The sequence below is a fragment of the Talpa occidentalis genome, unplaced genomic scaffold (assembly GCF_014898055.3).
Source record: "Talpa occidentalis isolate TD23 unplaced genomic scaffold, MPIMG_talOcc4v2.1 talOcc4.7, whole genome shotgun sequence".
Classification (NCBI taxonomy): domain Eukaryota; kingdom Metazoa; phylum Chordata; class Mammalia; order Eulipotyphla; family Talpidae; genus Talpa; species Talpa occidentalis.
Genome location: NW_023605083.1, coordinates 130,737,910 through 130,760,831, shown reverse-complemented (window position 1 = coordinate 130,760,831; position 22,922 = coordinate 130,737,910). Strand labels below are relative to the sequence as shown.

At 51.2% G+C, this 22,922-nt stretch overlaps 1 protein-coding gene across 6 annotated transcripts in view; it reads left to right on the top strand.

Moving 5' to 3' along the window:
• SLC39A11 (solute carrier family 39 member 11) overlaps nucleotides 1–22,922 on the top strand; it is a 238,912-nt gene that overhangs the window by 141,237 nt on the left and 74,753 nt on the right. Inside the window, exon 7 of one of the 6 annotated variants that reach the window (XM_054688632.1) lies at nucleotides 417–1,024. The exons of the other annotated variants lie outside the window; for them this stretch is intronic. Within the exon in view, the coding sequence (XP_054544607.1) occupies nucleotides 417–448 (32 nt within the window). The 3' untranslated portion in view covers nucleotides 449–1,024. Of the gene's footprint in view, nucleotides 1–416; nucleotides 1,025–22,922 lie in introns of those variants that run through there. 6 annotated transcript variants of the gene reach the window in all.

The window sequence follows — 22,922 nt, the reverse complement described above, 5'->3', positions numbered from 1 at the left end:
TTTTTGAAACGGCTAGTCAGCTCAGAAAATAACACAGCTGCCAAGCCTTTCATCAGTTAGTCAGTCTCAGAATTATGGTTAAGTTCAGCCACATTATGTGTCATTTGTTGTTCATTCACAGGGTTATAGGTCCAGCAAAAGTTGAAAAATTGCCATCCTTATATAAAACATTGACTGTTTCGGTGTCATCTCAGACCACGACCTCTGAAAATCAGATGTCAAACCATACACTTAGTCAGCAAGAGGTATTATCCTTAGCCACAAATGAGAATTACTCTGCTTGAACAAGAGATGTCTCTTTAGTGGTTTTTATCTCTGAAGCCTTCCTAAACTCTTTAGAGGTCCTCTTGTAATTGCTTAATTTTATTTCTAACTATTCCTGACTTGTTAGCATAGAAGCAACATTTTTCCCGCAGGTAGAGACAGATGCCTCCTTCCTTTGCTGTGAGAAGATGTAGCCCGCGACGGTTTTGCAGGACCACCGCGGCCAAAGAGTCTAACTGAGACTGTAACTCTAAGGTTGTATCTGCTAGCTGCCCAATGTCCCCCACCAGCTGAGCTGAAATTTTTTGGTAAAGGTTAACAGAAGTCCCAATTCCATCAACTCCGGTCCCCACTCCGGCTGCCACCCCCAGGCCAAACAGTAGTGGGGCAATTATGGCCTGCTTATGTCCGGCAGGCACAGACTGGATGAGCTGTATGGGAAGGCTTTGGTTGCCTGGGACCACTCCCACATCGGGCATGAGATATATTAAAATGCACAAGCCCGACCAGTCAGCAGGGAGTACGGGGTAGGCTGTGGTGCCACAGAAGAACACAGTGCCCAGTGCCGGCGGGCACATAGAGGCAGAGCCATTAAAACTGGGCGCCGTAGCCGCACTGACTACTGAACTGCAGAGTACCTTATTTACTTGACCCACTCTTAAGGTCCCATTGTGACCAAGGCATGGCATCTGAGCAACTGTTGGGGAGAGCTTGACATTATTGATGGGCAAGGTCTGGTTACACGTATGGGTTGGGCCCTTTAGGTTCGTCCAATGAGTCCAGTTGTACACAGCAGGGATCGCTGTGTAATGGGGGGTCCTTCTCTTAGACATAACCAGCAATCGCTGGCCAGGGTTGGGTTGGTCTTGTTTAAAAATTGTAGGGCTGAGTCTAACATGGCCTGTACTGTCTTTTCCAATTTAAGGGAACCCACCGGACCTGGGATATGTATCGGCTTGAACCACCGATCCTGTGTTTGGGCAACTTGTTCAAAAACCCTCTGAACTTCCTGCTTTCGTGCGTGGTCTTGCACACTCCCACCATCTGTCATTCCCCAGTGGGTTTGCAGAGTCCAACAAAAGGGTTTTCCTGCTTTGACAGGGCATACATATCCCGCATTATTTCCTAAGGATATACCAGTCCAGAAAGTTTGATTGGATTCTGTGCACTGATAAACAGTAGAACTTTCATAGCACTGTGAATGAACAAAGGTATAGGCTGAAAAACTCCCCCCCGCTTTACAGTGATTGCAACTTTCATTTTTAGGCGGCATACGATTTAAACGCTTCCAACAGACCACCCTCCCCACTGTACCTGGACATCCATGGGTGGTGCCCTTAATCAGGGTCGCCGCAAACAGAGGAACTCCCTCAAGGCTGCAAGCACGCTTGCTAACGTAGCACTTGCTCTGAATATGACTGAATATGCCTTGGGTGATGCACCGTCGGCAGGGATCCCAGTCAGCCCCGACAAGGAGAAAACAAAGGAAGGACAGTAGGTAGCCAACATTACAGTTTGCTGTCATTTTTCACGGCGTGGGCAGTGGTCTGGGAGCGATGGGTTGCGGCCGGGAGCGCCTGAAAAGTCAGCTTGAGTGGATTGGTGGGATGCTTCCGGGCTCGCCACTGCAGCTGGGAGTCGTCATTTGGTGCCGTCTTGACGTGTGAGTGATGAACCCAGGCCGCGATGCCGTCCACTTTGAGTGCAGTGGGTGTGGTCAGAAGGACGATGTAGGGACCCTTCCACCGGGGCTGGAGGCCACGACCGTCGGTCTTGTGTCGGCGGACAAGGACCAGATCTCCAGGCTGAAATTTGTGGGCTGTCTGAGAAGGTCCTCCCCCTTCATAGAGCGCTCTCAGGCGGGGCCAGACCTCCTGGTGAGCCTGCTGTACAGCCCATACAGAAAGAAAAAGTTCACAATCAGAAGGCAAGTCACAAGTTAACTGCGCACCGTGCGGTGTGGTTGGGGGGTGGGGGGGTGGTTCCATAGATAATCTCGAACGGAGACATACCCAGACGATAAGGGGAATTGCGAGCCCGGAAGAGGGCATAGGGAAGGAGAGTCACCCAGTCCCCGCCAGACTCTAAAGTTAATTTAGTTGAAGTTTCTTTTAAAGTTCTGTTCATTCTCTCCACCTGCCCTGAACTCTGGGGCCGATAGGCACCATGGAGCTTCCACTCTGCTCCCAGGGCAGAAGCCACAGATTTCGATACCTGAGAGACAAAGGCTGGTCCATTGTCTGACCCAACGGTCACTGGAAACCCAAACCTAGGAAAAATATTTTCCAACAGAATTTTGGCTACCACTCGAGCCGACTCACCTCTTGCCGGGAACGCCTCCGGCCATCCGGAAAACGTGTCCACCAGGACCAGCAGGTATCGATAGCCAAATTTACCTGGTCTTACCTCGGTGAAGTCTATTTCCCAATGGACCCCCGGGCGCATTCCTCGCGGCCTCATTCCTGGTTCCCCGGTTGTCTTGGTGGCGTTTACCATGGCACACGACTGGCAGGATGCCACTACTTGTCGCACAGTACAGGTTGCATCCCAGACATAGAGGTTCCATTGCCTGATTAGAGTTAGAATTTTTCTCTCTCCCAAATGTGTGGCTCGGTGCAAGCGCTGAATGAGATCAGTGGCCAAGTGTGCTGGCAAGATGGCCTTAGTTTCTTGGGTGTACCACCAGTGTCCCAAAGGAAAAGCACCCGGTAGAGACTGTATGTAGTCAAAGTCCATAGTACTATACTCCGGGTCATTCGGCAGCTGCGGGTCCCCTGGGTCTGGGAGTTTTACCGTCAGGGCATCTATCGGCATCAGGGCAGCTTGGCGTGCTGCCTCATCCGCCCGCTTATGACCTTGAGTTGGAGTCGAGGAGTCCTTTTGATGACCTGGATGATGCACTATAGCCAGCTTACGTGGTAGCCACAGCGCTGCCAGGAGATCCAGAATTTCTTGAGTGTTTTTAATGCCTTTGCCGTCGGAGGTTAAGAGCCCGCGCTCTCGATATATGGCTCCGTGTACGTGGGCCGTGGCAAATGCATATCTGCTGTCAGTATACACAGTTAAATTTTTTCCTCGAGCCAAGGTGAGAGCTTTGGTTAGGGCAATTAGTTCAGCCTTTTGAGCGGACGTCCCGGATGGCAAAGGCTCAGCCCATATGACTTTTCTGCATGGACACCACTGCCGCCCCTGCCGCTCTTCGGCCCTCGTGGATAAAACTGCTCCCATCATAAACCAAACCAGTCCGTCTGGCAGAGGGTTATCTCGCAGATCAGGGCGTAACCCTTGGACCTGGGCCAAGATATCAACACAGTCTAGATGGACCTCCAGGTCAGGGGCAGGCAGGAGGGAGGCGGGGTTTAGCCCCATGGGTGGTGAAAAATTGACCCTCTCTGGGTTGAGCAATAGGCTTTGGTAATACGTGATTCAGGCATTACTCATCCACCTCTCTGGCGGCTGCCTGAGGACTCCTTCCACCGCATGGGGAGTGGTTATGGAAGTAACTTGTCCCAGAGACAGCTTTTGGGAGTCCTTGAAAAGGAGGGCAGCCGCTGCCACCATGCGTAAGCACGGTGGCCAGCCGGACGCCACCGGGTCTAACTTTTTAGACAGATAAGCCACAGGACGCTCCAGGGGCCCAAGGACTGAGTGAGCACCCCTTTAGCTATGCCCTTTGCCTCGTCTACGAACAAATGGAAAGGCTTTGTAATGTCCGGAAGACCCAGGGCTGGTGCAGACAGGAAAGCCCTCTTTAAGGACTCAAAGGACTGCTGCATCTGGGGAGTCCACTGAAAAGTCACTTTTTCCCAGGTAGCCTCATACAAGGGTTGGGCCAGGTCTGCGAATCCAGGTATCCATAGCCGGCAAAACCCAGCAGATCCCAGGAACTCACGTACCTCCCTTTTGGTGGTGGATGTCGGTAACTGTAAGACAGTAGCTTTTCTGGCTTCCATCAGCCACCTATAACCGTTTTTGAGGCGGTAGCCCAGATAGATTACCTCGGGCAGGCAAATTTGTGCCTTTTTTGCGGAGACGCGGTATCCCATCTGGCCCAGTTCCGCCAGTAATTCGGCTGTTCCTGTTTGGCAGGCACGCTCACTTTCCGCTGCAAGTAACAGATCATCAACATACTGGAGCAAAGTTAGTTTGGGAAATCGGCTGCGGAATTTTCTTAAATCCTCATGAAGGGCCTCGTCAAAAAGGGTGGGAGAGTTTTTAAACCCTTGAGGCAACCTTGTCCAAGTTAGTTGTCCACTGATGCCCCGTTCCGCATCCTGCCATTCAAAGGCAAACATTTCCTGGCTTTGGGGTGCTAGTGGTAGACTAAAGAAGGCATCTTTTAAGTCCAATACTGTGTACCACACATGAGTAGGTGGCAAGGCACTCAGCAAGGAATAAGGGTTTGGGACTGTGGGGTGGATATCTATGACCCGTTTATTTACTTCTCTGAGGTCCTGTACCGGCCTGAAGTCTTGCGAATGTGATTTTCGCACCGGTAACAAAGGGGTGTTCCATGACGAATGGCATGTTTTAAGGATACCACTGTCCAATAGCCTCCGAATATGAGGCGTTATTCCCGCCTTGGCTTCTGCAGGCATAGGGTACTGTTTTACCCGAATGGGTTCAGCCCCAGGCTTTAGCTGGACTATAATGGGTGGTCTGTGGGACGCCAGGCCAACGCCCGCGGTTTCTGCCCAAACATTCGAGAAAGATTCCATCCACCACCCGGAAAGGGGTGGGTGATCTGGCGCCACCAAAAGGCGGTACTCATCTTGAAGGGAAATCGTGAGGACGTGTAGGGGAGAGCCCTTAAAGTCCTTGATTTCGACACCTTCCTGTCCAAATGAGATTTGTGCTCCTACCTTGCTTAAAAGGTCTCTTCCAATTAATGGGTAGCTTACCCGGGTCGTCCTTTTGAGTGACGGCGAACAGGATTCTGGCCATATCCCGAGTGTGGCGTGCGTTTTCAGCCGCCCTTCCCTTCCGTTCTTCCTGGCGGATGAGGTCTTCTCTTTGCTCAGGAGTTTCGCGGCGATTGTACATCTTTTCTGCCACCTCCATAAGATCTCGAATAGATTTTTCTCCCAGCCTATCTATTCTTTGTAGTTTTTGTTTAATGTCAGGAGCCGCCTGGTTAACAAAGGCCATTACCACCGCGGCCCTGTTCTCCGTTGCCTCCGGATCCATAGGAGTATATTGCCGAAAAGCTTCCATGAGGCGTTCTAGAAAAGCCACGGGGGTCTCCTCCCTTCCCTGCTGCACATCCCCTACCTTGGCCAAATTGGAGGGCTTGCGGGCTGCTGCGCGCAACCCTGCCATTAGAGTCTGGCGGCACACCCGGAGTCTCTCCTTACCTTCAGCCTGGTTAAAATCCCAGTCAGGTCGGGTCAAGGGAAACACTAAGTCTATGCGGGCCGCGTTTGTGGTGGGTGTGCCATCTTCTCCTGGGACTAACTTCCTGGCGGCCGTCAGTATACGATCCCGCTCCTCAGTGGTGAAGAGGACCTGCAAGAGCTGTTGGCAATCATCCCAGGTGGGCTGATGAGTAAACAGAACAGTGTCTAGGAGATTAACAAGGTCTTTAGGGTTGTCAGAGAAACGTGCATTTTGCGCTCTCCAGTTGTAGAGGTCACTGGTCGCAAACGGCCAGTAGTGCATGGGCTGGTTGCCCTGCTCATTAGGCAATCCTGCCACGCGCAGGGGCAGGACGGTGGAATCTGGGGAATTCGCCTTCACTGAGTGAGTGCCTGCCGCCGGACCCTGCCCACGAGCCCCGCCCGCCTCTGGGGGAGGGTGGTCAGCCGACTCTTGGGGAGGGTTACTACAAGGGTTATGATAAGGTGGTGGAAAAAGAAGTTCCTCCGGGGTAGAGTCTTGGAAAACCGCAGGTGCCGACGGGGTGTTGGGGTGTGACCCAAGCAATTTAGCCGGCAGTACGGGTTGTGCCTGTAACGACAAAAAAGGCTTTAACCAAGCAGGGGGGTTCTGGACTAGATCTTGCCAGACTAAGATATACGGGAGTTGGTCAGGATGTCCGAATTTTCTTTCACGGGTGACGATTTCCTTCACGCGACGGACAGTCTGTAAATCAAAAGTTCCCTCCGGGGGCCAACCAACTCCGAACTTTGGCCACTCTGAGGAACAAAAGGTGATTAGAGGGGATTTTTTTATTTTTACACTGAGGTCCGACCCTCTGGACCTGACATCTTTAAAATGCTGTAAAACCACAGATAGAGGTGTAGATGGTGATTGACCCATGATGACAAATGCTGGAAGTACAGTGGCTGTCGACACAAGAAACAGGCCAAAGACTGATTTTTCAAAAGGCCCCCAAAAGGGGTATCTGCTTCCCCGCAAAGGGTGAGGCCTTCCTAACATGTGGTCCGGGGACGTCTCCCACGGTCCACGCCGGCGGCTTTCAAGTGCATCCACTTAAGCTTGACCCGGCTATTAAACAGATTTTCAGGTTTGCAAACAATTACAGCTTTTACAGGTACAAAGTACAAAAGATACAGGTACTAAGTACAAAAGAGCTTCTACAGGTACAAAGTACAAAAGATACAGGTACTAAGTACAAAAGAGCTTCTACAGGTACAAAGTACAAAAGATGCAGGTACTAAGTACAACTACAGGTCTGCAGACTCAAAGCTTACCTGGGTGAGTGTTGGAACTCACCTGTGCGCTCTAGAACTCCTTTTGGTTGCTCGGTAGTTGGGGTCTGCACTCGTCGATCCCGGACGAGCCCCCAAATGTTGTGCCCACGTCGACCAGTGCAGCCCCCAAGGACACAGACAACTGATGCAAGGGCACAAAGGAGTTTATTACGGGCTCGAGACCGGGCCCTCGACACGCACCGATGCAACGGCAGAGGTCGAGAGCCTCGAACAGAGGAAGCAGGGGTATCTTATAGGGTCACGAGTGGCGCGAACTTTGAAAGAAGCTGGCAATTACTCATTGGCTACTACAAAGGCATTTTGGCGCGCGTGGTTCCAGTTTCAAACTGATTGGACGGTTAGAGATGCTGTCCCATTTATGGACAGGACTGCCCTCATTGGCGGCTGGGGGTGGTCTGCTTTTTCGTCACCAAGTGGAGTGAGGGTTGTGACTGCTGAAACTATCTCCGGAATGCGGCTGGACAAGGACTAACATACTAAGGTGGAGGATATACAAAATGGCGAAACCTCAGCTAAGCTTGGTTCCACAACCCTCTCCTAGATCCCTGACATTTCTGAGACCAAGTGCATCCTCATATGTCTTTCATAGCACCTTCTTTTGGAAGGTGGTTGCAGGGGCTCACGGGAATCTCTGTGAATGGGTTCCAGCAGCTGCACAGTGAGGGCTGTCACTGGTTGAGTAAAATGGAAGGAGCTCATTGGCTTGCCTGGCTCCAGAGGATTAAGGGGAAATTTCTTTCCCAGACTTGCCTTTTAATTAATTGCATTTTAATAATGTGTTCTAGTTAGTTGTATTATATTGGTTATAAAACAGACCGATATCCCTCATCTCCTGTAACCAATGTTATGCCAGGGAGACAGGCAATGAACGGAGTAATAATCAGTGAATTGTATCTTGTGTTATAAGGTGGTTAGGGCTGTAATGAAAGATGTTCAACAGGGCAGAGGAGATGGTAGAGTGTCACAGGAAGGAGCTGCAGTTTTAACCAGCGCGATCAGAGGAGGTCTTGTTGACACCTCTTTCATTTGAGTCGGCCATGTGGGTCTGTAAGGGCAGGAACGGGCACTGAGCAGGTTTTCTGATCCAGCAGACGAGGTAAGGGAGAAGTCCTGGAGCCCTCAGTGGCTTTTTCAGGCTTTTATTGGGATTACACAGCAGGCAGGGGTGCTGCAGGGCCAGGAGGCTGGCAGGTCTCCCAGCCCCCAGCAAGTCTTCACTCTGGGCTCTCCGGCCTTCTCTCACGTTCTCTCTGTTCCTCTCATGGCTTCTCTCTCGGCTTCTCTGCTCTTGCTTCTGCTGGCGTCCCCGTGACGCTGCCCTTAAAAGCCCAGTCTTAGCCCAGGTGAATCCCATCTACATATGCCCACTCCCTATTCCAGGTGCCCGCCATCAGGCATGCATTCAGGACCGCAGATCCGTCATCAATCCTAATGGCAGGAGGGCAGAAAAGCCTGCTACTTTTACCTTACCCTACAGGGTCTCTGGGAAGTAGGAAGTGTTCCAGGTAGAGTCTATAGGCCGTGCAAAGGCCCTGACGCAGGAATGTCTGGGGCACCTCTGAGAAGTAGCCAGGTGTCCAGTGTGGATTGGAGCCAGGTGTGCAGTGTGGATTGGGTGAGAGGGAGGGAGAGGAGCACCAGGCGAGGGCAGGGAGGTTGACCCTTAGAAGCATCGTGAGCATGTTCGTTTTTGTTCTCGGGAGAGGAGCCACCCAGGGATTTGAACAGAGATGTGCCCTGAGTTGTATTTTAAGAGAATCTTCAGGTGCTATTTAGATGCAATTTAGAAAGACTGAGGGTGGTGCAGGGACATCTGTGAGGGGGGTACTGCAGGAGTGTGGGTCCAAGACGGTGGTGGCCCAGATCTCAGTGGAGGAGGAAGGGACCCCAGCCTGGGTATCCTTGAGGGTGGAGCCAATAGTCTGTGCTGACGACTGCATGTGTAAGGGGAAGAGAGTAACCCAGAGGGACCTCAAGAGCTGACCAGCTGCAGGGATGGAGTTGCCATCTGCTGAGCTGGAGAGAGCAGGCTTTGGAGGGAATGCCAGCTGTCCAGTGGGGGCGTTTGCTTCCTGATAGACGTCCAACTGGGGGCACTGACTAGGCAGTTAGATGAGCGAGTTTGGAGCTGGGGAGAGAAGCGTAGCCCGGAGGGAATTTATGCATCATTGTCATATACACGTCATGCCAACTCACGACACGGGGTGAAACCACCAAGGGTCGAAATACAAACTGGTTTGTCTCCAGGACCCCTCCAGGGATCATTTTTGGCATCTAGAGCACCTAACTCCAGTCTAAAGAGAGGTGAACTCAGTGGCTCCAGCAGTTTCAGTCCTTGGATAAGAACCACTTCAAGAACTTGTCTGTCCCCCACTTACCTCTGAAAAGATCTCTTCTTCAACATGACCTGTTACAGTTGATTAAAAATGTAACCAGAGTTTTGGCATTTTCTACAACCCAGGGCTTTCAGACAGCTTTTTTGCAGGCACTAAATGGATAATTGATTTTTTGGAAGTGTTCTGTCTTTGCTGGGTTAGTTTCCTATGTCCTGGAGTGACATTTTCTTAATTTTCTTTTAATGGGGGAGGAAAATGAGAAAGCTTGTTAGTAAGTATCCTGTCTCTTGGAGGCTTCTGGAACGTGTACACACACATCGGCACGTGCACATGCCCAGGGCACTTGGCTGATGTCTGATACACAAGCCCAGACTGACATGAGTCTCAGACGTCCCTGGTCACAGAGCTTCACCCTCGGCAGGGCCGTGCACCTTGTCCACGAGAGAAGGTTGCACTGGACACGGGTGGCAGGCAGTTGTGGGTATGCACAGCCCCTCTGGGACGAGCACAGACCTGGAGCAGGAAGGACACCCCATATTATAAAAGGAAACAGCCAGGTGTGCCAGCTGCTTCGCTGTTTCAGGGAGAAATGGTCAGGACTGATGGAGGTCGGCACACCTGACCCGCAGGTGTGGGGGAGGGGACGCACCTCCAGGGTGGAGAGCCCTTCCAGTCCCTGGCCCTGAGCTAGAGCCGTCATGATGGCAGCCTTGAGGACACTGCCTCTGCAAGTGTTTTCCATACACTTCAGGTGCAGCCTCAAGAGTCTGAACCACAGCGGATTCCTGCACCCTGGGAAATCAAGACCCTCGCTGTGTAGCAGTGGAAGTAAAAGTCAACTGGCAATTGAGTTCCTGTTAATCTCTCAAGAGTAGCTGATGGTCGCAGCAGAGGCTCTAGAATTGCCTCGTGGGTGAGAAAGTGACAAGAGCTTACAGGGATTCTGCATAGAGTGTCTCCTGCAAACATACCCCCTTTGAAGCTAAGGGGGGTGTTAAATGATCACTGTGCATCCCTCTAGCTCTGGCACCGGGTGATTCTGTGAAAAATAACACACAGAGGACAGTATTTAACAGCATGAATCACCTTGTCCCTTGTGAGCGCTCGCTGGAGCCCATGTCTGCCTCTGTCAGGATGGGTTGAGGGGCAGTTACTGAACCGTGCTTGTTTTCCCCGATGGATGGAGCATCTTACAAGGTTTATGACCCTTTCTTTGGGCTCCTCCGAGGCCGGAGACACAGCCATCTCCCAGCACCTAGACAGTGGGTGCCTTCAAACCCCCCCTTTTGAAAGTGAGGGTCTCTGCCTCCCTTTCTGCCTCGGTCGCCAGGAGGGTGGCAGGAGGGCGCTTGGCTTCTGGGGCCTCGTGATATGGACACAGATTCTTCTTTGCTTTAGAAATTATTTAGCTCAATTTAGCCGCTAGATGAGCCGTGTGCTGTCTCTTTCCCCTTAAAAGTCAGTTCACTTTGCTGGCTGTTGCCACAACGTCAAGAGAGCTGGGGTCACCGGGGGTGTCTCCGGAACAGCCAGGCAGTTGATTTTAATTATTTGGCTTGTCTCCGGCAGCTCCTAATGGACCGCATTTCGTGGCTTTAAATGAAATGCTTGAGGTTTTAATCAGAAGTGATTTTGTTTCAGGAACAAAACCTGCATCTTCAGACAGCAAAATAGTCACAGCGTTTGCTTCTTCCTGGGATTATGAAATTACAGGATGATGGCTGATTTTGATTTTCTTCATGTTTTTCCTGAGATTTCTCACTCAATTTCCCTGTAACAAGTGTTTATTACTCATGGGGTCAGAAGAAAGTGTTGTTTGCAAGGGGACCTGCATCATCTGGCCACTTTCACCGCCGCCCCAGCTCCCAGGCACGCAGAAAGCTGTCCACGTAACAGCTATTCTCTGACACCCAAAGTCGCCTTACGGGTCTTGTTTTAATTACCGACGGTTGAGATAGATGCAGGGCGATGGCAGCTCGCTGAGCCCACTGTGACGAATCGGTGTGGACTGGGTGAAAACACCCAGGTGGATTCTCCTGCACTCCTGAAGACCAGAGCCTGAACTCAGGTTCACAGGGCAAAGGTCAGGGTGTGGACAGGACCACCTCCCCCAGGAGCTTTGTAACGCAGCCAACCCATTCCAGATAGGTTTATGAACGGTTCTAGCAGCCACATGCTCTTCGCCTTTGTTTGTACTCCTCCGTACACTCCACTGCACTCCACCCTCGACACCGCACCCCCACCACACCGCACTCTGCTGTGCCACCCTTATAAACCAGTCTCTTAGCCCAGGTGTACCCGCCTACGCATGCCCACACCCTACTCCAGGCGCCCGCCATCAGGCATGCATTAGGACCATCTATCCTAATGGTGGGAGGGCAGAAAAGCCTGATACCTTTTACCTACCCTACAAGCTTCTAGAATGTTCTTTGCCTCTCCCAGCCTGGGAGCCTGCGTCATTCCAGGCCTGCTGGCTGTACCCCAGAGTCTCAGTCCGTGGTCACCTCGCTGTCTCTCCCAGGGTCTCTCTGCCCCTGCCTGCTCCTTGTAACAGCTCCTGTGGCTGCAGCGAGGGCCCACCTGGACGATCCGGATCGCTGCTCAGATCTGCAGAGTCTGGCCTGAATCGTGACTCTCACAGTGCCCAGGGGCCATTGGTGGGACGAGCTTCCCCCCCAGCGTGTATTCACCGCCTGTGGCCCAGGGCAGCCCTCAGATCCTGCAGGAAGGAGAAAGTTGACTTCATTCTCCTGGGACAGAGCCTGAGTAGAAAGGCCTACTATCCGCCATGGACCTTTTCAGGGAAAATCACGGATGCCATAGCCTCAGCTTCACATGGCTCTGCTTCCAGAAACAGGAGAGGTGCTCCCCACCTCCAGTGACCCCCATTCGAGTGGAGAGTCAGCGGGTGCCACACAGAGCCAGGTTGCCGCTCACAGGCCTCGTTCCGGGGGTGCAGTGCTCTGTGTGTGTGATGTGGCCATCTCTGGCCTGGTTTTGTGTCTCAGAAACAGAGGCTAGAGAGCTTTGAGCCCAAGCTCAAGGTCTCACGAGCAGGCCCAGGCAGAACTCGATTCAGGCTCTGTCTCCATCTCCCGCCTCTGTTACTTTTCTCCTGGTGGGTCTTTTCCAGAGCTGGAGCCAGACAAGTTTGGAAAAGGCTTCTCACTCCTTGCGGCTTGCCACGCTCGCTGCTGACGTCTGCAGCGCCCCCCTGGCCCGTGCGATTGGCGCCAGATGCCTCAGCTCCGTTCAGCCAGGAGATGGCATGGGGGGGCTGGACCGGAAGCCTCGCCCACGGAGGGTGCCTCAGAGATGCGTGCACCTCAGACTGGTGCTCCGCCTCACCGTGAGGATCATCAGCCCTTCAGCCACATAAAGGAGGGTGCGGTGAACGGACCAGCCCCGGGGTTTAGTTAGAAAGGTGTGAGCTGGGGTCCTGGAGACACTGGCTGCTTCATGGCTGGGGGACCTCAGGGAAGATCTGAGGAGTCTCCTTTCTCTCAGGTGTAAAATGGGGATAAACATCTCCCGTATCGACATTAGCTGAGATGACAGGGGACCCAGCGGGGCTTCGCCAAGTTGCCCCCCATGAAGAGCACGTCTCAATGCCCAGGACACAGGAGGACCCGGAAGGCCATCCCCTCCGGCCGCCTCTCCTGCCTCATGAGGGCCCTGCCCTGCCCCCGTGGCTGGACTTGGCTTGATCCTCAGACAATGTGCTTCCAGTCTCGGTGGCCTGGAACGGGGGCATCTCCCATCACTTCATAATTCTCACCTCCAGCAGGTTACGTTTGAAGATGCTTCTCCTTTGCTCCAGGAGTTTGAAAACATTGTAACATCCTCCTTTAACTATCTGTGCCTCAGCGGGAAGGCTGACATTATAATTAGCACTGCTCCTGTCTGGGGTGACATTTCGCTCAGCATACTGTGTTCCTGGGTGCATGCGGGAGCAGAGGCTGTTGGCACACCCCGGAGGACACGGGGGCTTGCGCTGCTGAACTGGCACTGACTGCCGGGGGAGGTCACGGTTCTGGGATCCCACAAAAAGGGATGGGGCAACCTCGAGATTCACTAGCAATTCTTGCCTCAGACTACAGACCTGCAGGTACCTGTACCCTACATTCTGGCCTTTGGAGCAAGAAAACCACAGCTCGCCCGCACGAGGATTTGGGTTAAGACCAAGACTCATTTCCACAGCAACTAGATTATGTCATCCTTCTACCTCTTATATAAATTCAAGAAAAAATTAAAGCAAGAGAATTTGAATGCATTTTGGTATTAGGAGTGGAAGTTTCCAGTGACTCACAGCTGCCTCTCCATGATGGCCTGGAGATGTTCCTTAGAAGCCAGATTTGGTCAAAGCTTTTAGACCCGCCCTGTGCAGCTGAGCAGCTATTCCCAAGCCCATGTGGACAAGCCCAGGCTTTGGCATCCAAAAGGCCAGGGCTGCAGCCTGGAGTCACCAGAAGCTCAATGGTTTATCAGAATTAACTGAAATGAAAAATCTTAGCTCCTTATCATGCCATTAGCCTGGGTGTCAAGACCTCAGAAGCCCCATGCAGCCCCCAGTTTAGACAGCATGGATATGCGAGGTGGTCTGCTCCAGCCTCTTAGCAAAAGGACCCCTCACATGATTCAGAGCCTGCCCAGGTTGCTCGGGGAGAAGTTCTGCGTACGTAGGGGAGACAGTCTGTGACTGCTCCAGTGACAGGTGCGTCACAAATATATCATCAGTAAAACGATTTCAGCATCAAAGTTTGCATGTAATTTATTTATATTTTTCATAAATTATGGGTAGCGCCAACCCAGAGGGGCGTTACTCCGGCTGGCTTGAGCCCTGGCCTGGTTTCTTATTTCTCCAGAAGAGGCCTGGGTAGGGATGGCGTAGCAGCCGCACCATCATCTCACGTCATCTGTGTCATTCCCTGACGCTGGAGGAAGGCAAAGGGCTGCTCAGGGATGTCATCCACTCCTCTGGGTGCTGTGTGTCATCTGCAAGTAAACACCCCCCCACCCACCCACGCCTGGCAAGGCAACGTCATTGGTATGTGTCAGCTTCGGCCTTCTCGAGGAATAGCTTCTTCTGAATCAACTCAGACTTCGAACAAGGACATTAATGTCAATTGAATGCCACTGCGGCATCAACTGTCAGATGTCTGCCAAGGACACTGCCCAGATGCTCACCCAGTGCTCCTAAACAGCATATTTGTTTAAGAATGCGCTGCCTGGCAAAGCTTAGCCTCCTTCGTGAAACAATCGATTGGCGGTCGACGTAACTGGTAATCTAGGGTAATCTTGTGTGTGTGTCTTGTTGTCTTCGTGGTGGCCCCAAGAAGAACAGTGCCATGTTGGCTGCTTAGACAAGAGAGAAATACACTCTCCTGGTCTGGTGATCTGAATTCTCTCATATTTGCAACTTGTTGGTGTCACTGTACTTGTGTGCATTTCAAAAGGAGGCAGGTTATTAGTGAATTGGCACAAACAGTTTAATTCTTTTGTCGTTTCTTCATGTAGTCTCCTAGGCACGGATTCTCTTTCTTTTTTTTTACATATTTTTAAATTAATTTTTTAAATTTTTTACATCATTGTTCATTTTTAAATAATATTTGCTTCCCTCCACCCCCTCAGGTGTAGTCCCCATAGAGTTTCCTTCACCAATGCACCCATGCACTAACGGATGATATTTCTTTAAAAAAAAAAATAGTAAAAGAGTTGGGGTAAGAGGATTCACCAGAGACAGAGTGGGGAACAGAACAGGCGGATCTACTGAGATACACTGCTGAGGGGAGCAGCGGGCGAGACAGGAGAGGTCTGCTGCACCATGTGGTTTGCTTCGTGGCCAGGGATCGAACTCAGGCAGCAGCATTGACAGTGCTGAGACTTAACCTCTAGGCCACCAGGGAGGCCCTGGATTGTATTTCTAATCTAGACGTCTAGTCTAAACTTTTCTCATAATTTGATAATTTTACTGATCGTATAATCTGGAGACCAGGTGAGGGGGCATCATCTGTCTCAGTGTTCAAACAATTAACCTGTCAATGCTTCTGGAATTTTCTGCATGAAGCATGGAGATCATCCCAATAGCAACTCAGCTATTGTAACTGGCCCTCAAATGACGGCTTTAGGTTACCTAAAAGAATCAAACTGTCATCAGTTCAACAAAAAAAAAAATCAATATAAAAAATGGGGACATCTTCATTCTTTTTTTCAACACCGAGTCTTTTAGATCCACAGCGTGTCTGGCTCTTTGTGTGCCCCTCAGTGTGAGTGCTGAGGGGTTCAAGCGAACCAGGGCTCACGTCAAAGGTTGTCCTACCAGAGCAAAGTTGTGTGTAATGGAAAAACTATCTTATCAGATTGAAACTTCAACATGGAATCAAGATGTTGGTTTCCTTAGCCCCAGGAGCCGAATTCCAAGTGCTCATAGCTGTGCTGTTGACTTGGTGCAGATACGCACGTTCTGGGAGGCACCAAAGAATACAGCTCTTGCTTGGAAAGAGCGTCCAGCCTGACAGAGGCAATCAAAGCTCTGTACACACAGAAGACACAAAACAGAACGAACGAACCCACCCTTGTGGGGGGCCGCAGAACAAGCACCAGCCTTCAGGACAAGGCGCAGCCTATCTTTGGCTCGGTGAGATGGGCATTGATGATGCCTCAGTGTAAAGAGCATTTACTGCCCTCGGAATTTCAACTGAGCTGGGGCCTTGCAGGAGCAGCAGCCAGCGTTTCCTTCCACAGTAGTGGGGATTGGAGAGGGAGCAGGATGCCCTGCCCAGAGAAGGGCAGGTGGGGCCATGGGTGGGCACCCAAGGGTGCTCCCTTTTTCCCCTAGTTAATGAGGTCACAGGCGGACTGTATGGCCACGCCAGGGTCTTGCCACCCTGCGTCTGGAGCAGAGCAGTCTGTATCAGGTGTTGTCTTTCTGCCAGAGTTTGCCCGTTGCTGCTCTGCCCAGCCAGGGGCTCCACCTGGGTCAAGGCTGAAGTGCCCCAAGCACAGACCCTGCAGCCCCAGGACATCCAAAGGCATTATTGTTTGATGAAGGAGAAATTTCAGAATCTTGCGATCCGTGCTGGCTTCACTCAGAACAAGAGCTTGATTTGTCTTTGCTTCACTGTGAAAGAGTTGTACCTTTCCTAAAATTTTCGTTGGTGAAAATCCCTGGCACCCTTGCCAGCAGCAAATCCACCAGGAGGCCATCTCATCAGCTGACCGTCTCTCCCCCATTGGGGTGGCCTCATTTGTTCAGAAGCTGTAGCAGCCAACAAGTCTAATCAATTGATAACATTTGAGGCACACACTTTGTAACCACCTCGGCTCATTCATATTCATATATGCTAATTTTAGTGCATATTAATTACACATTTAATAAGACCCTGTTTATTCTATTTTGTCTCCATTCCCTTGAAAGCTGTAATGGTGTGGAGTTGAAAATAATTAAAATGTTACTTGTGTTCTGCAAATAACAATCAGCCGAGGATGAATTCTGAAATCAAAATTCCATTTCCTTTCCCTTCTGTTTAAATACGAGTGAAATGATAAGGAAATGTACCTGTAGGTCTGTTCCTCGCTCTGTTGGTTTGTCTTGCGTGTCTGGGTAGTGATTGCCAGCAGAGCACAGCTGAGTCGACTTACGTGATTGACACAACTTTCTTTGCTTTGGGCTCCTTTCTGGTTGACATGGAGATCCCTGCAGAGCTGATGAGCTCCGGGAGGGAAAACGGAAAGAGAAGTTGCTCTTCTAGCACCTGCCCAGCAGGGGGCGGGCGTCCTGCAAGTGCAAGTCCTGTGTGACCTCTAGGGGCCTTGGGGTGGAGCCCGCCAACACCCAGGTCTCCAAGCCATCCTGAACCAAGTTCCTGCTGTAGGCCAGCCCTCTGGGAAATAGCTGCAGGGCCTGAGTGTCTTGCATGTTACCTGCCCTAGGGGCATCACCCCATCCTCATTCAGGGTCTCCCCCTAATCAATCGTGGTTCCTCCTGCTCATCAGTGGTGGGTTGCTCTTGGGAATATACATTTGATCCCCTTTCCTTTTGTCTTGTATCTTCTCCAAAGCCCAACAATAACCAGGGCATTGTCACACCCCTGCCCGTAATTCTTCTCCTGCCTGTTATCCTGCCTAAGCCTGCAAATGTGGTGAAGCAGCTGGTCTCTGCAGCCCATCCACGTGGCCTGAGCTCCTGTCCCAGCCTCACAGATGGTTCATCCCTTTCCTTCAGCAACTCAGCTATTGTAACTGGCCCTCAAATGACGGCTTGAAAATGAGTTCAGTCCCTTCTACTTCGTAATTCTACTCGAGGGAGAATGAACAAAGAGAAGGGTCTCAAACAGATCCATCTTGTTGATAGGCGACGGAAAAAATTTAATTAGAAAATAACTCAAAGCTCATGGAGACAGTAAAAACTGGAAATTGCATTTGAATGATAGTGACTTGGGCCGGCCAAATTCTTCATTACCGCGCATGAGAGTGGGGCATGGGGATCTGCAGTTTTTATCTTATTTGGAAAAGAACAGGCTGTGTATCTTACGTAGGACAACTTTTCCAAGCGGTGATTGCAGATGGGTGAAGGAAGGTGCAAATCCCAGCCCCACTTTGCTGCTTCCCAGGCGATGTGAGAGTAAAATGCAGCCAGAGGCAGGGGCCTGCCTGGGAGATAGAAGTGCGCGATCCACAGCAGTTTCCCCGATGATTGGAAACAGCAGTTCAAACACTGCGGATCAGCGCCCTCCACTTCCAAATTCCATTTGCTTTCAGCTGCAGTGCTCTGCTGTCATCAGCCCTCTCTTGCGCTGATTACAGTTCAGAGCTGGCACTGTCAGATATATTTTGTTCATTTATTCCTCTTCTGTGTATTCTCAGGAACCCATGCTGGTGCAGAGACATTAGGGAAGAAGTAAGTGCATGCAGGTGAAAAAAAAAAATCACCAAATTCTGTTTTCAGGTGCAAAATCTTCTTAAATGTCAATACAGCAGTATACAGTGTGTTCCCTCATCCTCTTTCAGTCAAACACTTTTCTCCTGCGAAGACATTTGTTGACAGAATCAGCACGTCGCCATGGTGGGTGAGCTTTCCTCCCGGGGCCCTGTTATCCTCAAGGGTCAGACACCCCACCCGCATCCTGGGGTCACGCAAGGCATTTCTGCCCAGAGTGGGGATGTGGGAGCAGCCAGCAGGTGAGCCAGGTCGCAAACCGATGGCAAGTGAGGGTGGAGAGGTGAAATCCAGATGTTGAGGATCTGAGGGGAGGTTGGGGTGCTCTGGAGTTTGGGGATGGCTTTTGGGGCCAGGCACTATTCCCTGCTCCTTGGGCTTTGCCCTCTTCGGGACCCACTGCCCAGCCCTGATTTGCTGAGTCCTCAGGGATAAGCACTGGGTTCTGCCTCTGGGCAATTCTGAAGAAAGCCCTGTTGCTTGGAGACAGGAGTTGGTGCCTGGAGTGGAGATAAGGTTGTCAAGGAAACCAAGCCACAAATCGCCTTGTTTTTCTTCGGGGTTGCTGGACAGAGAGTAAAGGATTTTTGCTCTGACAAAATCTCTTTTTGTTTAAACAAATCGACGTATTGTCTAAGACACAACTGAGTTAGGACCCAAGCTGATGGGGAGGGCTTGTTTTTTGGTTTGTTTGTTTTTGTTTTATCAGCGAGCACTTTCTAAGACAGAATTAAGCAGCATTTTTATTCCTGACTTTCGGGTCAGGTGTGTGGACCCAGGACCTAAACTCTCTGTCGTGTACAGCTCAGCTCCGTCGACTTCTGAGTTTCTGTTTTTCGTCCTAACTTTTCTCACTTCACGGTGTTGCATTTTCCTTCACGGAGATTCCCCCAGCAGCCCCCCTGCTTGCCCTCCATCGTGAGTCGTGCGCTCACGTCTGTTAGTGTCGCGGCGGCGCGGCGGCGACGTCTGTTAAGCTAGCCTTCCTGAGACGGGAATGGGGCTCCCCCGGCCTCCTCGGGGCGCCCTTGCTGAAGCCACTGAAGTTCACATCTGCTCTGTGCTGTGCCCGTGCCCGAGGGATGGGAAGGGGTCACTTCCAGGAGTGGTACCTCAACGCCCCTTTCCCCGTGGGGATCTTAAGGCATAGGAAAAGATTCTCACTTATTAGTGGTGGCACTTCCAGCTCCTGAAGCTGGGTAAGTCTGGGGTGCAGGGGTGTGTGAGAGCGCCCGTGCCTGGCATGCACAGGGCAGGCTCACTGTCGATGCGGGCCGGCGGATAAAGAGAGTCCGAGCCCTCAGTGGATTTGTAGAGGCCTTTGATGCTCTCCGGGAACCGGGTGCACGGGCGCCGCAGGCAGGGAGGCTGCATTGGGTGGAGGCAGGTGTGGGCAGGTGCAGGGGGCCGGGAGAAGATGCACAGGAGTTTGATGATGGTAAAGGGCGTAGGGAGGAGGGACCCCACACGTGCTTCGCAGGCCTGCTCAGCCACTCCACTAAGGTCCCTCCAGTATCCCAAATTCAGCAGGTCTGATTCCTCTGCAGGGTCCTCCTGCCCCTGCGTCCCCATCTTGGCTAACACCCTGACCACTGTCCCCGCGCCCTGAGCTAGGAGCCTCTCACTGGCTGGCTCTCCCGCCCCACCCCTCGCTCCTGCGCCTGAGGGCTGTGAGGAAGGATCTGTCTCAGGCCTCCGCGGCTGGCAGATGGCTGTCCTCTCGCATCTCCTCACACTGTCTTCCCTCCATGCATGTCTGTTTTGTAAGGACATGGGTGCTGTCCTCTCCCGTCTCCTCACACTGTCCCTCCATGCGTGTCTGTTTTGTAAGGACATGGGTCATGTAGGATTAGGGACCCACCCTGCTCCAGTTGGCTCTCATCTCAACTAATAACACCTACAACACCCTATTTCCAAATGAGGTCATGCTCTGAGGTACTGGGGGTTAGGACAGCAACTCCTGAATTCTTGGGGGGCAGGAGATGTAATTCAGTCCATAGCACACTCCTTCCCCTTCCAGTGAGACCAAAGGACATATTAACCTGCCTTTGAAAACTTGCCATCTGAGATAGATGCCAAATAGAATTAATCACTCAGCTGAGTACATTGACAGCTTGACAGTTGACCTGCTGTAAAGCTGGGAGGGGCGGGTAACCGCGGGGATGATAAAGTCATTAAGCCCAAAGATGTGCTGGAATTCTGATGAGCTCTAGCCAGGTGAAAACGAACAGCAACTGGGGCGACATAGAGGCCTGAAATCAGATCCCCGAACAAGGGATACGAGCATGTTAGGCACAAGAAAAAAAAAAAACGGGGTTCTAGTGCAGTGAGCAATAAGCAATGGAATCTTCATTCCATCATTTAATGATCGAAATAGTCGCTGCCCGCCTCCTCTCTGCTGAGGTGTGGTAGCTCCTCCTCGCTCTCAGAGGGGACACCCTCCTCCTGGTACCCAAGGATAGAAGAGAGCTCCAGGAGCTGGTCTGGCAGAGGAGACCCTTCCCAGCCCCTGTCCACTGGGCTGGAAGTCATAAGATGGGGCAGTGGCTGAGATGACTTTATCTTTCAGGTTGGAGCAAAGGAGGTAGCGGTGCTATAAACTGCTTTTTATCTTGGAAGGACCATTTTGGGGAAAGGTGTCTGGGTTTGTTCTGTGTTCCTGCCCAAACTGGAAGCAGAACCAAGGAGCATAAGGACCAGGTGACTAGATATTAGCATAACATAAGGAAGAACTGGCAAAAAATAAAATAGTCTTGGGAGGAGGCAGTGATGTCAGAGCCACCTTGAGTGCTTACCACGTGCCAACCTGCTGTTAACACTTGTAGGGAAAGAGACCCCAGCATCCGCCACTGACCTTCAGCCAGCCCGCCCTGATCATGCCCTACTGCACCCCTTATGACCCCGTAGGCCTTCTAGGCCCCTGGCATCAGACATGCTGGTGATCATCTGTGTTTTCCCCGAGACCCCAGAGTTTAAAGGAATGAATTACTTGTTTACTAATGGATTCGAAGTAAATTTTTCTTTTGGAAAAAGAACTCTGTTCTTCATATCTCCCCACTTAAGCCTGGGCTGGGCTATGGAGTATGAAATCTAATCTCCGCTACCAGGAAATGATTACTTATTTGAGTGCTTCCCTAACATCCATTAGAAGCTCTATCTGGAGTGTTCGTTTGGGATGAAAGATTTTCTAGCTGTGCTGGTGACACTGTGGGTTTGTTATAATTCATGCAAGCCCTTCCCCAGCGAGCATGGCCAGCAGTGAGTGAGGGATTAGTGCCCCCCACCAACCCCAGCCCCTGCTGTGATTGACAAGCGCCTCTGCAGATGCTGATCACCTTCCCCACTAGCCTGGAACTTTTCTTAGGCCCGTCCCTCTCCTTAATACGCTCTCCCTGCACTCCTGGATAATTTGCAAATGCTCTTCAAGCAATTGTGCTGGCCGCTTTCCAAAAGTTTTGCTTCTAATTAAGAGGGGAATTGGATGTACATTTACCTGGTTATTTTTTTTCCCTCCCCAGCACAGGGCTAGGGGTGGAAAAGAACAGCAAATGAAACAGCTAAGAGATGTTTTGGAAAGAACAGCTCTCTGACCCACCGCCCCACAGTGATCAAAGCTGTGTCTGGGAATTCATTCCAAACAGAGACATAAGGACCCCAAGTTCAAGTCCATTCTGAGGAGTCCAGTCTTGAAAGTGGAAGTACCGCCTGCAGCTGGGCAACCACTGTCAGGCACTTACCCCAGCCTGCAGAAGTGTGGGCAGATGATGGTCAATGTAGCACTTGGGACTCTGAAGACCAGAGTCCTCATTGGACTTTCCTCATTGGACTTTCTGATGTCTTGCTTAAGGTAGGGGGTTGGCTGCATGTCTCTTATTTAAAAGCAGCTCAGGGACAGCCAGTCCAGCACAGGTGTGACAGCTACAGGGCACATCGAGGGACACAGCCCCCTTTCAGTTTTCTGCATTATGTGTGGCTCCTGATGTTAGTTACCTCATAGCACAAGATTACTGCAGGAGCTCCAGTCATCACACTTTTCTCTCCAGGAAATGCTGGTAGATGGGTCAAAGCCAAGAGGGGCACAGCTTCTGTTGATCTCCATGATTACAGAAGAGGACAGAACCATTTCTGGAATACTTCGTTGTGGTCCAGAGAGATAAGCCCTGCTGTTTACCAAGTTATTCTAGTACATTTTACCGTAGCAGAAAATTAAGATTATGATCTGAATATGCAATAGCTCTGCTTATTCTAATTTAAAAGAAAGAGCTTATTAGATCACGCCCTCCATATAGTTTCTTAGAGTCCTTTAAAATGAATTCAATTTGATCACTTCAAAGGATAAATGAAGGCCAAATACCAGTTAGGATTCTTGGCTGCAAGCAACAGAAGCTCTGACCGACTTCATCTTCACACGGATTTTGTCAAAAGCGCAAGGAGTGACTCAGGAATCAAGGGGATGTGGAATAGCAGACCTCGTAGACCAGCGGTGGGACAGCCTCGACCATCCACAGTGACAGACATGAGCGAAAGGACAGTCTCTTTGTTCAAGACTGATGCCACAATGACTGGGCACCAACATTTTCTGCCCCTGTGTCATTCAGCTCAAGGTTCTGTTCTGGAAAAGAAAAAGATGGGCCTAATTGGATGGGCACTTTCTTGCTTTCTCAAGAAAAGGGTAGTGTTGTCTCCAAAAGGAAGGGCAGGGGTGCGGA